Consider the following 14,883-nt stretch of genomic DNA (forward strand, 5'->3'; position numbering starts at 1 on the left):
CAAATTCTTTCTATAAAGATCTATTAAGATACATTTTATGGTGACTTAATACATGGATCTTAAATATAAAATTAAAATGACTTGCCATGCACATATAAAAATGACAGAATAATTATTTAAAGGGATATGTGAGACTATGTAAGTGTGCAACAATTTGTAAGTCAAAAATCAGACGGGATATTTTTATTTCCATTTAAATATAAATGAACTTCAAAATCTAAGAATTCCCAAATAGAAGACATTTACGATACAATCCATGTGAAATCTTGATCAAAAGAATCTAATTATCCACAAATTGTTTCCCTTTGTGCTTCCATGGTGCAGAAAATGGTCAGACATGTACAGTTTCTACCAAGTCAGCAATTTGTCTAGCTCATATCTTCCCTGGCTTCAGGAAAAGTAATTACACGATTTGGTTTTAAATCCCTTTTCAAATGCTGAAGCCTGGTGTGGAGTATGGAGCAGTGTGTCAAAGGTCCCTCAGTCCTATGTCCATAGGGCAGTAGGCTGCATCAACCTCCCCCCACCGCAAGAGCCACTGTGACAAAAACTGGGCACCAAGTAGATGTTTAATAAAAATGAGTTTCCTTCTTTCTGGCACTCCAGGCCACTTTGAAGGAAACATATGTGATAATGTCACCAATGCCCCATTATTATAATGGGATATGTGAGACTATGTGAGTGTGAACGATTTGTAAGTCAAAGATAGGATATTTTTTATTTCCACTTAAATTTTAAATGAAATAAAATTTCATTTTAAAGAAGTGATTTAAAAATGAAATAAAAGTTATCAACTTCCTAACAGTTCATCTCACCAAACTATATATCCAGGGCAAATATAATACTACAGTGTCTGATAGGTTTTTGACCTGGATAATATCCTAAGGCCAAAAGCAAGTATCACAGTACAGCATCTCCCAAACCATTGCTCTTTGGGAAGCTGGTCTGAGGATTATGAACAGCAGTTTATTCACACACAGGTCTTTCCTACAGAATTACTTGGAACCTTTAATGTGTCAAAGTACACTGAGAAACTCCAGCAAGGGATTTGGTATATTTCATGGGGCCATGGATTGCACAAAGCTTTTTAATAACTCTGAATGCAACTTAGCAAACACTGCATGAAATAGTCAACAAACACAGGACCTCAGAGAAGCAAATCAAAGAAGCCCAATACCTAACTTTAGTGTTCAAGCAGAAGGTAAGGATAGGCACGTTTACTCCGAGGCTACGTTACTCTGCACAGTACTGACCACGTGTACCTAGAGAAAGCTGCTCAACACCCCGCCCCACCCTACAATTCTGCAAAGACAGGCCTCAGAGGAGAAAATAAAGCCCTGCTAGAGAAAACTCACCATAGCAGCTCTCACAGGCTCGCCCTAAGAGGGCATTCTGTGGCTGGAATGTGGCCCCCACAGCTCCATTCAGAGCACCAGCTTTGCCATTGCTGGCCGCTATTTGGTTGGGATTCGGTTTGCTGCTTTCAATGAAATACAAAGTGAGATAATAAAAATGACTTGTACAATAACACAAAAGGCTTTACATCTCATTACTGACTTATCTTAAATACACATGAACATCTGAATGTTTGGCAAAGAAGGAATCAAACTGGTAAAAAGTAAGGTGTTAAAATAAACTCAAACCACTCATTACAAGGCAAGGCTATATGAAAACCAATTTTTAATTGCCTGACACTCACAAAACAAATATAGCTGCATCTTTTCTCCATCCAAATACAATTTCCTTAGAACACCCTCTGATGCTTTTCGAAGATACAAGTTAGCTGTATCACTTACCATAAATTTTCATGAAAAAAATGAAATAATTTTTCAATCAAATAAATTAACCAAAGCCTGTGTGTTATATTAACAGAAAAACACTGTCCCATTCCTGCTACTGATGTAAAAGCTGTTGACTCTATGTAGTGGCTCTCAAAGGACAGCACAAACTGTATGTTCAACAAAGAGACTGTGGGTGTACAGGGCAGATCTCTAGAGATAAGTTAGCATTTCAGGAGTTTTGACTGTTCATGATAATTTCTATTACCTATTAATGGAAGTCTTCTCCCATTACTCTACCCCAGCCTACCCCTCAAATCCAAGAGCTCTCTCTCTCAACTGCCCTTTCCAGCCAGTTGTCCCGAGGGCAGCCAATATTCATTATCTGCAGCGTTCCTCTGCTCCTACACAGTTCTCACCACTACTTTACAGATTACCAGTGGCCTCGATGTGGCTAAAGTCCTTGGCTATTTTTCATCAGTATCTATCTGACAGTTAATCTCTTTGCCTCCTTGAAACACCCTCCTTTCTCGGTTTCTGTGATAGTACACTCACCTCGCTATCCTACCCTGATATATAAATATTGGATTTCTTGGTCCAAGGCCCTTTTTTCTTATTGCTTTTCCTAAGTAATATATCTATGGTTTCAAACAGTATTATATGCTGATGAAGCTCAAATTTGTGTCTCTGTCACAGAACTGTATCCAGAGTTTAAGACCAATATATACAACAGCATATTCAACACTTCTTTTCAGACAGAGCGAACTCAAAATGACCTAACCTGCTTCTCTGCCACAGTTTCCCAGCTTGGTGAATAGCACAGCAATCCACCGAGTTGTACTAGCCAGAAACCTAGGACTCAACCTTGCCATCTCCCTTCTGAACCTCATGTAAGCCAATCACGTCCACGTAGCACGCCACATTCTAGGTCAAGCTGCTGTCATCTTTCCTCTCCCAAAACTTCTTAATTGGGCTCCTTACATCCACTTGTACTCCCCTTCCCCAAACCATTTTCTGAAATACAGCCAGTGACCTTCAAGTGCAAATTTGATCATAACACTTTGTTCATAATCCACTGTTTGATGGGTAAACTACTGGCCCCTGCCTTCCATACTGGTTCATCCCTCTCTCTTCCCACCACCCCCACTGCCTCCCTCTCAGCGGCAGCCCTATCACGTGGTTAATTCCTCCTCTTCCTCTGGAGTTCACTCAAACTCACTTCCATAAGGAATCTCTCCTGATCATGTCAACTGATAAATTCTCATAGAAGTTTAATTCTAATAAATTATACACCTCATAAATTGTCAGTATAAATTCTCATAAAAGCTATCCTTCTCTATCACAGCATTCATTACACCAGGTGAGCAATGCTGTTTGGCATCTGTCTCCCCCTCGCTAGGATGCAGCCTGCTGTCTTAACTTTTCTATCTCTGGCACTGACCAGAGTGCTTTGCATAAAGGAGACTGCCAGGTTCAAGAGAACGACAGTGTAAAATAATTCTTCATAATATTCTATTTTGGAGCTTATTGGGAAGTCCTTCAAAGGACTCAGATTCTTATCTAACTCAATAATGTACCTTGGCATCTTCTATTTATGTATACAATTTATATGACTTTTTAAAAATAAAAAGTATGACTTGAAATTCGGTCTTTATCTCTAGAAAATCATTCATGTAGGGGTTGGCATAGCAAATATTTTAAGCTTTGTGGATTTTATAATTTCTGTCACAACCACTGAACTCTGCCATTGTAGCACGAAAGCAGACACAGACAATACATAAATTAATGAGTATGACTGTGTTCCAGTAACACTTTATTCACAAAAACAGATGGCAGGTCAGATATGAACTGAAGACTATAGTTTGTTGGTCTCTGACTTAGATCAAGACTCTAAAGTCAATGCAAAAAAAGAAGAGAAGCAATTATCTGGGTTACCTGGTGAAAACTAGTTATATGTACTTTTCCTTTGATGTGACAGCATTACAAAGTACAAGAAAGCTGGTATGCTTGCTTTTGAAAATCTAGAACACATGAATTACAACAGTGTTTTCTTTGGGAAGTTGTTCTTTCATAAATTAGTCAAATAAAATACACAATTTTCTAAATATTAGAAACCACTGTGCAGAAGGGACATTACAGTTCTGAATAAAAATGATAGACAATGTAAATTACATTGTAAATTATCTGCCTTGAGACAAAAGATTAACAAAGAATACTGCAATTCATGGTCTGTGAAGCCTCCTGTATAAACAAATATGTATTAATATATCAAAACTCACTAAACAAAAGGCTAGGTATAAAACAATTATACTGAGCTCAGTGAATGAGCTTCACATAAACAGTACATAACAATACATTTCAATTCCCAAAGAACCGAACTTAGCACGATATACCTGGTGCTCAGTAACTAAATTTTCCTGAACAAATGAATGATGGAACTAACTCTAAAGACCTCAAAAAAAGAGTAGAAGTCATTTAAAATAGAGCAAATAGGAAGAAAACTGGCATTCATTTCGATACAACAATGATTTCTAAACCCAAAGGGCAATGACAGAATGCTGGACGTGTGAGCCAACTGAAATTTGTTTATCCAACATTCATAAAGTATGGTTCTAACTGCCTTCCCTAACCCTTCCTCCAGCCAAACAATATAAAATCCTCCACCAAATAAGCAACATACCTCTGAAACACACTGGCTTCAAATAATAGTTTCACAGGTTAGTTTTCTGACCCTTTCCCTGCAACTGTGATAGAAGCACAGTACATGGCTTCTTCCTCTAGTCCTTTTGTTTGGCTGCTTGAGGTTTCTCCCACCCCACCCATTTTACCTTCTAAAAAAATCACTGTAGTGGCATAATGGAAAGCAAGTCTCATACTCTGTAGTGGAAGAAATAAGATACACCAAGAAATTCAAATTTGGCTGAAACTGACCCAAATGACATAATGTTGTTTTGACAGAATTAACACCGTAACAAATATTTTTGAAAGATCTCCATTACTTACTAAGTTGGGATATACACTTGTTTCAGTTTACTCTCAGCTTCTGCTGCTTTTAGACGTTTCTAATTCAAAAGACAGACAAAATATTTTACATACAATGCCTAATAATTATTGCCACTTCACTGTCTTAAAAAAATTCACAAGAAAATGAAACAGTAAAGCAAATTCAAACCTTGCCATTTTAAGATGAGCTTTTCTTTCATGTACATATTCTTTTTTTTTTTTAGATAATTATTTTTTATTGAAGGGTAGTTGACACACAGTATTACATTAGTTTCAGGTGTACAACACAGTGATTCAACATTTATATACATGATAATTCTAGGTACCAGCTATCACCATACCAAGTTGTTACAGTATTTTGACTATATTCCTTATGATATACATTACATCCCAGTTACTTATTTATTTTATAATTGGAAGTGTGTATATATATATATATATTTTTTTTGTGAGGGCATCTCTCATATTTATTGATCAAATGGTTGTTAACAACAATAAAATTCTGTATAGGGGGGGTCAATGCTCAATGCACAATCATTAATCCACCCCAAGCCTAATTTTCATCAGTCTCCAATCTTCTGAAGCATAACAAGTTCTTACTTGGAGAACAAATTCTTACATAGTGAGTAAGTTACATGGTGAACATTACAAGGGCAGTCATCACAGAAGCTTTCGGTTTTGCTTATGCATTATGAACTATAAACAGTTCAAATATGAATACTCATTTGATTTTTATACTTGATTTATATGTGGATACCACATTTCTCTCTTTATTATTATTATTTTTAATAAAATGCTGAAGTGGTAGGTAGATACAAGATAAAGGTAGAAAACATAGTTTAGTGTTGTAAGAGAGCAAATGTAGATGATCAGGTGTGTGCCTGTAGACTATGTGTTAATCCAAGCTAGACAAGGGCAATAAAACATCCACGTATGCAGAAGATTTCTCTCAGAACAGGGGGGGTGAGGTTCTAAGCCTCACCTCTGTTGATCCCCAATTTCTCACCTGATGGCCCCCCTGCGACTGTGCCTGTCTTAGGTTGTTCCTCCCTTGAGGAATCTTACCCGTCTCTGGCTAACCAGTCATCTTCCGGGGCCATACAGGGAAATGTTAAGTTGGTAAGTGGGAGAGAAGCCTTATTGTTTGAAAAGGTTAGCTTTTTACTTCTTTGCATATTTATGCCCTGTGGCTTCTATGCCCAGCATTTGTCTTGAGGTGTCTTTATCACTTGGAAGAATTATGATACTCAGTAAATTCGATATGAGGCACGAATTCTATTTAAGGGTTGTGGTTAGGAAGGAAGAAGAAAAGCTATAGAAGTAGCAGGCGGAAGAAAACATGGGAAGATTTATTATTTCATGTACATATTCTTAAACTACAGTTATTTACAAGAAAAGTTACTAGATTCTGAGGTACAGAAGTACAAGTATTAATAACATTTTAGACATAGATTTTAAAAATAAAGCAATGAACAACTCCATTTCCCATTCCCCCATGAGTGAATAAATAGGACTTTAAAGTAACCATTTTTACTTTTCAAATTTAGTTTCTACTGTGTTTCTTTTTTGTCTTTCTTGAAGGAAAAATAACCCACACATAATCTTTGCTTTTAGGAAAATATTCAGAGATGATTTATTTCCAAAATTCATGCAAAAGAAAGGGATAATAACTATTCTAAGTACAATTAAATAAGCATTTACCCTCAAATGTTGGGAGATTCGAAGTAAACTTTAAGGATTGGCTGAACTTAGTAGATTTTAGGAACCCTTTAGGCGCCAAATGCAGGGAGGGGAATGGGGGAAAAAAATCATGTAATCAAATCTAGAGATTGATCGACACAATAAAGAATGCCAATAGGGAAGGAAAATATTATATGGTAGATACCCCAAAATAAGGCAAACCAGAATATGAGGCAATCAATCCTCCTATTTTCTCAAGGGGAGAAAACAAGAACATTTAGGGAGACATCTTAAAACTTTCAGAGATGGAGCTGAAACTTTTGGACATTATTTATCCAAACAGTTTCCAACCATCCTTGATGCCAACGTCTCCACCATCTTTAGGGTCTCTCTTTGCTTTGAATAATACAGGTTTCCAGAGCACTCTTCACATAAGTTGTTTGAAATAAGCACTTTTTGAATTATATATGATTTTGACACTGGAAATTTTTCAGTAAGCCATGGGTATCTATTTACTCTTCATGACCTCCGCAACTCACTATGGTAATTTTTTTAATGATCCTTAAAATATGTTTTTATATGAACATCAAAAAACTTTAACAAAGATACTGGCGCTGCTGCAGTTGTAGCTCCAGTAATCCCACCAGTTCCTGGACTTGCCATTGGAATGAAGAAGGAGATATCTAAGCTGGCCTGTGCATACAGTAAAACAACAAATTTGACTGGATCTATACTGTCGGAACTCAACCAAGAATTAGGAGAAGTACAAGTTGCAACGCTCCAAAATCATGCGACTATAGACTATCTACTGTTAAAAGAACACATGGGATGTGAACAGTTCCCAGGAATGTGTTGTTTTAATTTGTCTGATTTTTCTCAAACTATTCAAATTCAGTTAGACAATATCCATCATATCATTGATAAGTTTTCACAAATGCCTAGGGTACCTAACTGGTTTTCTTGGTTTCACTGGATATGGCTGGTAATTGTAGGTCTGCTTTTGTTATGTAGCTGTATTCCTATTATGTTAATGTATGTGCGCAATTTAATTAGTAGTTTAAAACCTATACATGCTGAAGTTACTCTACAAGAAGATATGTCAAAGAAATAATCAATCTTCCCATGTTTTCTTCCGCCTGCTACTTCTATAGCTTTTCTTCTTCCTTCCTAATTACAACCCTTTAGTAGAATTAGTGCCTCATATCGAAAATTACTGAGTATCATAATTCTTCCAAGTGGTAAAGATACCTCAAGACAAATGCTGGGCATAGAAGCCACAGGGCATAAATATGCAAAGAAGTAAAAAGCTAACCTTTTCAAAGAATACTGCTTCTCTCTCACTTACCAACTTTACATTTCCCTGTATGGCCCCGGAATACGACTGGTTAGCCAGAGACGGGTAAGATTCCTCAAGGGAGGAACAACCTAAGACAGGCACAGTCGCAGGGGGGCCATCAGGAGAGAAATTGGGGACCAACAGAGGGGAGGCTTAGAACCTCACCCCCCCTGTTTTGAGAGAAATCTTCTGCATACGTGGATGTTTTGTTGCCCTTGTCTAGCTTGGATTAATACTTAGTCTATAGGCACAGACTTGATCATCTACATTTGCCCTTTTACAGCACTAAATTATGTTTTCTACCTTTATCTTGCATCTACCTACCACTTCAGCATTTTATTAAGAAATAATAATAATAATAATAAGGGAGAAATGTGGGATTCACATATAAGTCAAGTATAAAAATCAAACAAATAATCATATCTGACTTGTTTATAGTTCATGATGCATGATCAAAACCGAAAGTTTCTGTGATATGACTGCCCTTGCACTGTTCACCATGTAAGAACTCATTCACTATGTAAGACCTTGTTCACCATGTAAGAACTTGTTTGTTATGCTTCAGAAGATTGGAGACTGTCGAGATATAGGCTTGGGGTTGATTAATGACTGTGTATTGAGTCCCCTATACAGAATTTTATTGTTGTTAACAACCATTTCATCAATAAATATGAGAGATGCCCTCTCAAAAAAAAAAATGTTTTTACAGCATCCAACACTTGCCATCATGTGATCACTATGATTACATACTCAGAAAAATAATGTCTCTGTTAAATATTTGTCCCTTTCTTTACCAGTTCTGACAAGTTACTAGAGGAATATGAAAACAAGTATTGACTGAGGTCACTTCAGGAAAATGTACCATTTGCCCAAAAGTATTAGCACTCATAGAAAGTAATTAAGAGAATTATCTCAATTTGGGATGGACTCAAAAATAAATGATTCCCTGCTTTCAGAAATTAATTTTGGAGGAAAATTTATGTACAGGACCAAACATCAAACCAGCAAAACTGACTACTACAGTCAAAGATATGTCCACACAAAGGAGGCTTCAGGAAATCTTTCAAAATATCTCCAATTGTATGGCTCATGGCATTGTTCTAAATTTTCAGTATTTCATGTTCAAATGATTTGTGCTAGCATCACTCTTAGGTCATTCCCACCAACTATATGCACAAAGCAATGAAGTACCTGGACCAGGTATCTGCAGGGAAACGGTACCTCTCTTGTGGTATCTTTCCCTGCCATCTTCCCAAATATTTATCATAATCAATTCTGAGGTAAAGGAAATGTTAAGACTAACATCTTAGAGTAACACCTTTAAGGATATGAAATAATGTAGTTTAACATAGTCTAGAAAAGATAAAGAAACAAAACAAACTTAAAATTAAGTATCTTGCTAAGAAATACTAAAATATAAAGAGAGTTGCTTTAATGCAACTGGTAGCAATAGGACAATGTTACCTGCTGCACGTATCTGTCAGTAGTCTTCCACATGTAATAATATTCAATGATGCTAGTCAATGATTTCCAAGGGAGCTGAAAAATATTTAACACGATAATGAATACATACATGCTATGGTAGAAACTATTAACCTTTAAAAAAATTCTTTAAAATAGTGAGACAAATATCCACATGGAAGATTCGTTCTAGAAGAGATGCTTGAGAAAACTGAAATTAATTCTTAGCAAAGCATACCCCAAAAATGTTATATTCAGTTAGAGACTCTAATACAACACCTCCCATTTTATTAAAAATTATAAACCTTTTGACTTACAGTATTTCATGACTTACTCAGGGAAGTTTTTCTCAAGCTACAGGTGAGGTCAAAGTACAATTTTTAGAAATGATATTTAAATAGATTTAGTTTGAGTCATTTTAACTCCAAAGATGCCAGCTACAACTGGGTATCATCTAGTCTCTGGCATAGTATTTCTCATCCTTTCCAAATGCTCTACTTCAGGCTATTTTTTAAAAATAAAGTAAAAAACCCTAAATCTCTTTTTAAAAGAACACAGCTAAGTGTGATTTGTATTAGAAAATCAGAAGTTTGCCTTTGCTAGTACCCATAATTATTCAAAAAAGGGCAAATGAGCTCCTACTTGTGAGGCCTACAACCAAAGAATATATTCATTATGTCCCTCTATAGGGAGAGGTTTAGTCATCTAGGATGTAAATCAGGTCAGAGTAAACCTTCACACAAAATGACTGATAACATTCCCGACTTTTCATATGTTGGGGCAGATTTTACAGATAGGTGTCTCAGCACTCTCCCCGACTCCCTGAGGTACCACCAAGATTGGAGAGTTAAAACTGTACTTCCCAGACCCCAGGGCAGCTAGGGGTCTGCTTGTAACCCACTTGTACAACCTCCATGCCATTCTTAACACTCCACATTTAACTCACCTGTTTGGTCTAAGAGCAAACAGATGGAGTTTAGAGAAAGGAAATTATTTTAAGCTGAACTGGGTGTCAACTCCAACAGTAGTTACCAATGTGGTCTCCTTGCAGGATCAGATCAGCACAACCATTGGTATTTGCACTGCAGCAAAAGCAAATACAATTTTCTCCCATCCAACAAGCAATCTAATGAGAGCTGAAAGTCTCTAAGAGATGGTGAATGGAACCTATGGCAAGAGCAAGCTTAAGACCTCACAGAACAGTCACTGGCATAGTCCCCTAGGGGTTTTAAGCAAGCTGAGAACTCTTCACCTCCTAACTATTCCTCTTTTGAAAATAGCCCCTGGTGTGCAATTAACTGGAAGCCCAAGTAAAGGAAACCAGTAATCATGTACCCTGAGCTTCAGCAAGAGCCAGATATCATCTAAGCCATAAAGTCCTAATCAGTTGTGCTCAGCACCACCAACCACTCTGTTATCAAGGAAAAGTGTAGGTCATGAATGCCTAGGTAACACATCCTGATTTATCTACTGCAGATGAAGTTATCATTTCCCCCTTGACCCTCTTTTATGGCTTCAGGGGAGTTCCCTGTGACATAGCAACTGAGAAGGAAAAAAATCTGAATGTGGCAGATGGCTTTGCATGATATATTGGCACCAAACAGAATTACACTGCTGCAGCATTTCAGTCCCAAGCAGGAGTGGCTCTGAAGCACAGTGAGGAAGGGGGATCCTTTTGGAGGGTGGAACATTAGAATGAACATCTGGTTTTCTACTTTTAGTTGGAGGAGTACAACTCCACACCCATTCATCGACAGTGCTTATTACCTATCACAGGTCAGAGACTTGAAGGAGTCAGATTATAGGGCTAGTAGCCATGAGGCTTAGGAAGGCAGTCTGTGGGACACACCTCAGGATGGGCCTCACTGTGCTGATTCTTGTGTCCCCATGCTCATTCAAAGGCTCCCTTTGCAGAGAAAGTTTTCAATAGTATTAGGTAGATAAGATGATCTCCTCTATGGCTATCAGCCAGCCTCTTTACGTAGCCACAACAATGACTGCTCAAAGGACACATAAACAAAATGGACACAGAGGCAAGAGAGAGATTACACATAGGTACCACCACATGATTTCCTGTCACCAAATCTGATCTGATACTCCAGGTGTCTAATTTGCAGGAATAGAGTACACTGGACCTCCAACATGGCACCATTCTTGATAATGTGTCAGTTACATCAGACTCTCAGCATCCTGGAAGAGCAGCTCTGTTCTCACTGAATAAGACAATTATTCTATATATGATTTGCCTTTTCTGCCTGTAATGCATTAGCTAACAGACTTAAGATTGACTTATTCCCACAGAACCCTGCTTCTAACCCAGGGTTTAGAACCTTCAGGAATAAAGGTTTTGGTCACCCTACCAGATTAAGAACTTTGGTGTGTAAGGGACTGAAGGGAAGGAGAATAATGGGGGGGGGGGTTCACTTTGAATGCTAATGAAAGCCTCAGAATGGTTTTCAGAAATGGAGAAGGGAAGACTTAAGAAGTTATCTCTATTTCCTTTCTTGCTTGGTATAATTCTTTTCCTTCTGCACCCCAATTCCCTTTCTATTTTTATATAAGGTCTCTTGTTGATTTTGTCTTTACAATTTAATGCAGAAGTTCAAGCTAGAAAGACAGGTTTGTGACTGAAACCAGAGGAGGAATAAACATCAACCAGAGACGATGCTGTGACACTGAATTTGGGCCTCCCCAGGTAAGGATGTGGCCATATTCTTGAATGATTCAGCAATAATTACTATTGTTTAAAAATTGATGTATGGAAAGGAGGCATGTATGAAAAGCAAGGATGGATGCTTAACAGCCAGAGCAGCAGGTGGTAGCAGATACTGCGCATCCATTTCCAGGCCACTTCTAGCTTACCTTCCCTGAAACACTAAATTTTCCCCAGATACCCTTGAACAAGGATGCAGACATACAGGCCAGTTTTAGGCAAGCAGACAAACCTGAATGACATTTAGATAGAGAGGTGAACATCATCAGGAGGAGGCTACATGCAGGGAGACTGGACAGTTTGGCAAGATCAATCATTGAGGCATCATGTTCTTCTAGGGCATCTGTGTGAACCATTCTGCCGTCCATGCTTGACATCATGGAGGCCAAGTAGTGAAGGGCATGGGCATTTCCGCTGTTCCTGGAAGTGTAACATCCAAGCCTGGTTTTCTAGTCTTATCAGAGATTCTATGAGAACCTAATATTATATATCCCTTTATGCTTAAATTACATACAGTGAGTTCTGTACAGAGAACAACTAAGAACCCTAATATAACCAATACATTTATCCTTTATTCTAAACTAGGTGAGGTTGAGTTTCTCTCTCCCATAATCAAGAGTGCTCTAGCCAATACAAAAATGGGTAAGAAGTGAAATGTTCTAAGAACAAACGCTAGATATGTGGCCTTTGCTGCAGATCAGGGTCGAGCAGAAATCAGGCAAGACTGACAGCAGGCAGCAGACATAGGGTTTCTGCTAGAAGGCTGCCACTGTGGGGTGACATGCTGTTTTGGTTTTTCAAGCCCTGGCTGTGATGCATCAAAACTTGGATCCCTGGCCCTCCTGGAGGTTCTGTTAGCCTCTAACACTCTGTAATAAATTTCTTCCTCCTTAAGCCAGCTCATTCAAATGGATGTTGTTTTGTCTCCATGTATGCCTTACTCAATATTCTTTTCAGTCTCTCTCTAGTTCATTTTCCTATGTACACAAATGTTTTATTTCCAAAACTCCCTTGTGACTTACCTCTTCCAGTCAGATATACATGTATGAAGAAATTCAGAAGGGAAATAAGCAGGGAGAGAGAGGATGGTACCTAAGGCATCCTCGTGCTGCACAGAGGTAGAAGGCAAAATCATTCTCGATCAATCAGTTCTGCTACAGGCTTCCTGATCTCAAGATTACGGTTACAGTAATATGACCCTGGAGCAGAAATTAATCTAGGGGCTTCCTAGTTCCCATATGGGACAGAGGTTAGGAGCTCACTTGTCATTTCTGTGGAATTGTTCTTAAGCCCATCCTGGAGCCTATTTCTCTAACCCTACATCAGTGATTTTAAGCACCTAATTGCCAAAATTAAATCCCCTTCTGTCTAACATAGCTCATTTAATTTTATTTGCAAGTGAAGTTTGAATCATACAATAGCTAGGAAATACCCTCTGCTGAAAGAAGTTTCTGTAGCAAGGGACCTGAATGCATGAAAGAAGACAGACTTTGCTGTTTTACACTTTGAATTTTTAAGGTTCTTTTCCATATTTCAGGTCCTGCTTCTCCTTAATTTGTAGAAATCCACTAGAGAATGTCACTCTCACCCTAAAAATGAGAAAAAAACAGATAATCTACAAAACCATACCAGTTGCCAGACCCATCAGAGCTACGATTACAAGATAATCAACTGAACACAATTCCAAAGCCACTCCAAGGAAAGACAGGATTCCAGCTACTTTCACTTTGACAGCGCACAGAAGAGGTGACAAAGAGAAAGGGCAGTAAGAAGAAAACTAAAATTTAACCGATTCTTAAAGGTTAACAGTGGGCTAGACAGTGTTAGCGTCTATGGGAAGTCTAGACACCAGGGCAATTCACCCATGTTTGCCAAAGATCTCCAACAAGAGTTTACTGTGTCAGACCATGAAACCTGAGAAAGCCCCTGTTGGTGGTCATGAATGTGAAAATATGTAGAGAAATACAACGGGGCAGAAATGCTTAAAAGAAAAAACTGAAATAGCAATAAGTAAATAAATATGGGGAGGAAAAGGTATTTTTAAAAATATCTTTAAAAGATCACACCTAAGGGCAAAAAACAGGAATAATATGCTGTGGGACTTAGAACATAGGCAGAAATCAAATGTATGACAAAATAAAGAGAATGGGAGGGAAGAACTGGAAGTGTACTGTCCTTTGGGCCTTACAGTCCCCGAGATCTGAATGGTATTTGATCTAAGGGAGACTGCAGCGTATCCACAACACATGCGGAAAGCCGCTAAACAAACAAAACAGAAGTTCACCTGGTAAGCCACTTGAGAAGAGATAAAGTGGTAATTTAAAAATTAATCAAAGAAACGGGAGAAGAACAACAAAAAAGGGACAAATAGGAAGTTAATGGTAAGATGATGGATTTAAACCAATACTGATAATTATATTAAAGGTAAGAAGAGGTCTGAACACTCCAAAAGGCACAGACTGTTGGACTGGGTGAAAACAAAAGGACCCAACTGTATACTGTCTATAAAAAGCCCATTCTGGACATAAATAAAAGTAAAGGAATGGAAACAAGAAATATCATGTAACCAATAAATAAAGCTGGAGTGGTTGTATTTAACAGATGAAAATGTAGACTTCACCACAGTATTAGCATGGATAAAGAAGCACGATGTGAAGATAAAAGGGTCAATTCATCACAAGAACACAGCGATCATTCCTAAACATGTATGTACCTAATAAAAGAGATTCAACACAATGAAAACAAAAACCTAATACAATTGAATAGAAAAATCCACAATTATAGCTAGAGACTTTTAATACTGCTCTCACAGATAGACAAAAAAAATCAGTAAGGCTCCAGAAAACCTGAATAACACTATCAATATATCTAACCTAAGAAGCATTTATAGAACATTCTACCTAATAGCAAAA

At 37.8% G+C, this 14,883-nt stretch overlaps 1 protein-coding gene across 6 annotated transcripts in view; it reads right to left on the minus strand.

The window, feature by feature from the left end:
* Positions 1–14,883, minus strand: part of MTA3 (metastasis associated 1 family member 3) — a 181,900-nt gene that overhangs the window by 27,005 nt on the left and 140,012 nt on the right. For 4 of the 6 annotated variants that reach the window (XR_005032687.2, XM_036925589.2, XM_036925593.2 and 1 more), the window contains 3 exons: positions 9,262–9,336; positions 4,782–4,840; positions 1,356–1,480 (listed from right to left, as the gene is read on the minus strand). Coding sequence is in view for 5 of the 6 variants with exons in the window: in XM_036925589.2 (XP_036781484.1) it covers positions 1,356–1,480; positions 4,782–4,840; positions 9,262–9,336 (259 nt within the window). In the remaining variant the exon portion in view is untranslated. The remainder of the gene's footprint in view (positions 1–1,355; positions 1,481–4,781; positions 4,841–9,261; positions 9,337–14,883) is intronic. The other 2 variants (XM_036925590.2, XM_057497262.1) reach the window with 1 other exon arrangement.

This window comes from Manis pentadactyla, chromosome 2 (genome assembly GCF_030020395.1).
Source record: "Manis pentadactyla isolate mManPen7 chromosome 2, mManPen7.hap1, whole genome shotgun sequence".
Lineage (NCBI taxonomy): Eukaryota > Metazoa > Chordata > Mammalia > Pholidota > Manidae > Manis > Manis pentadactyla.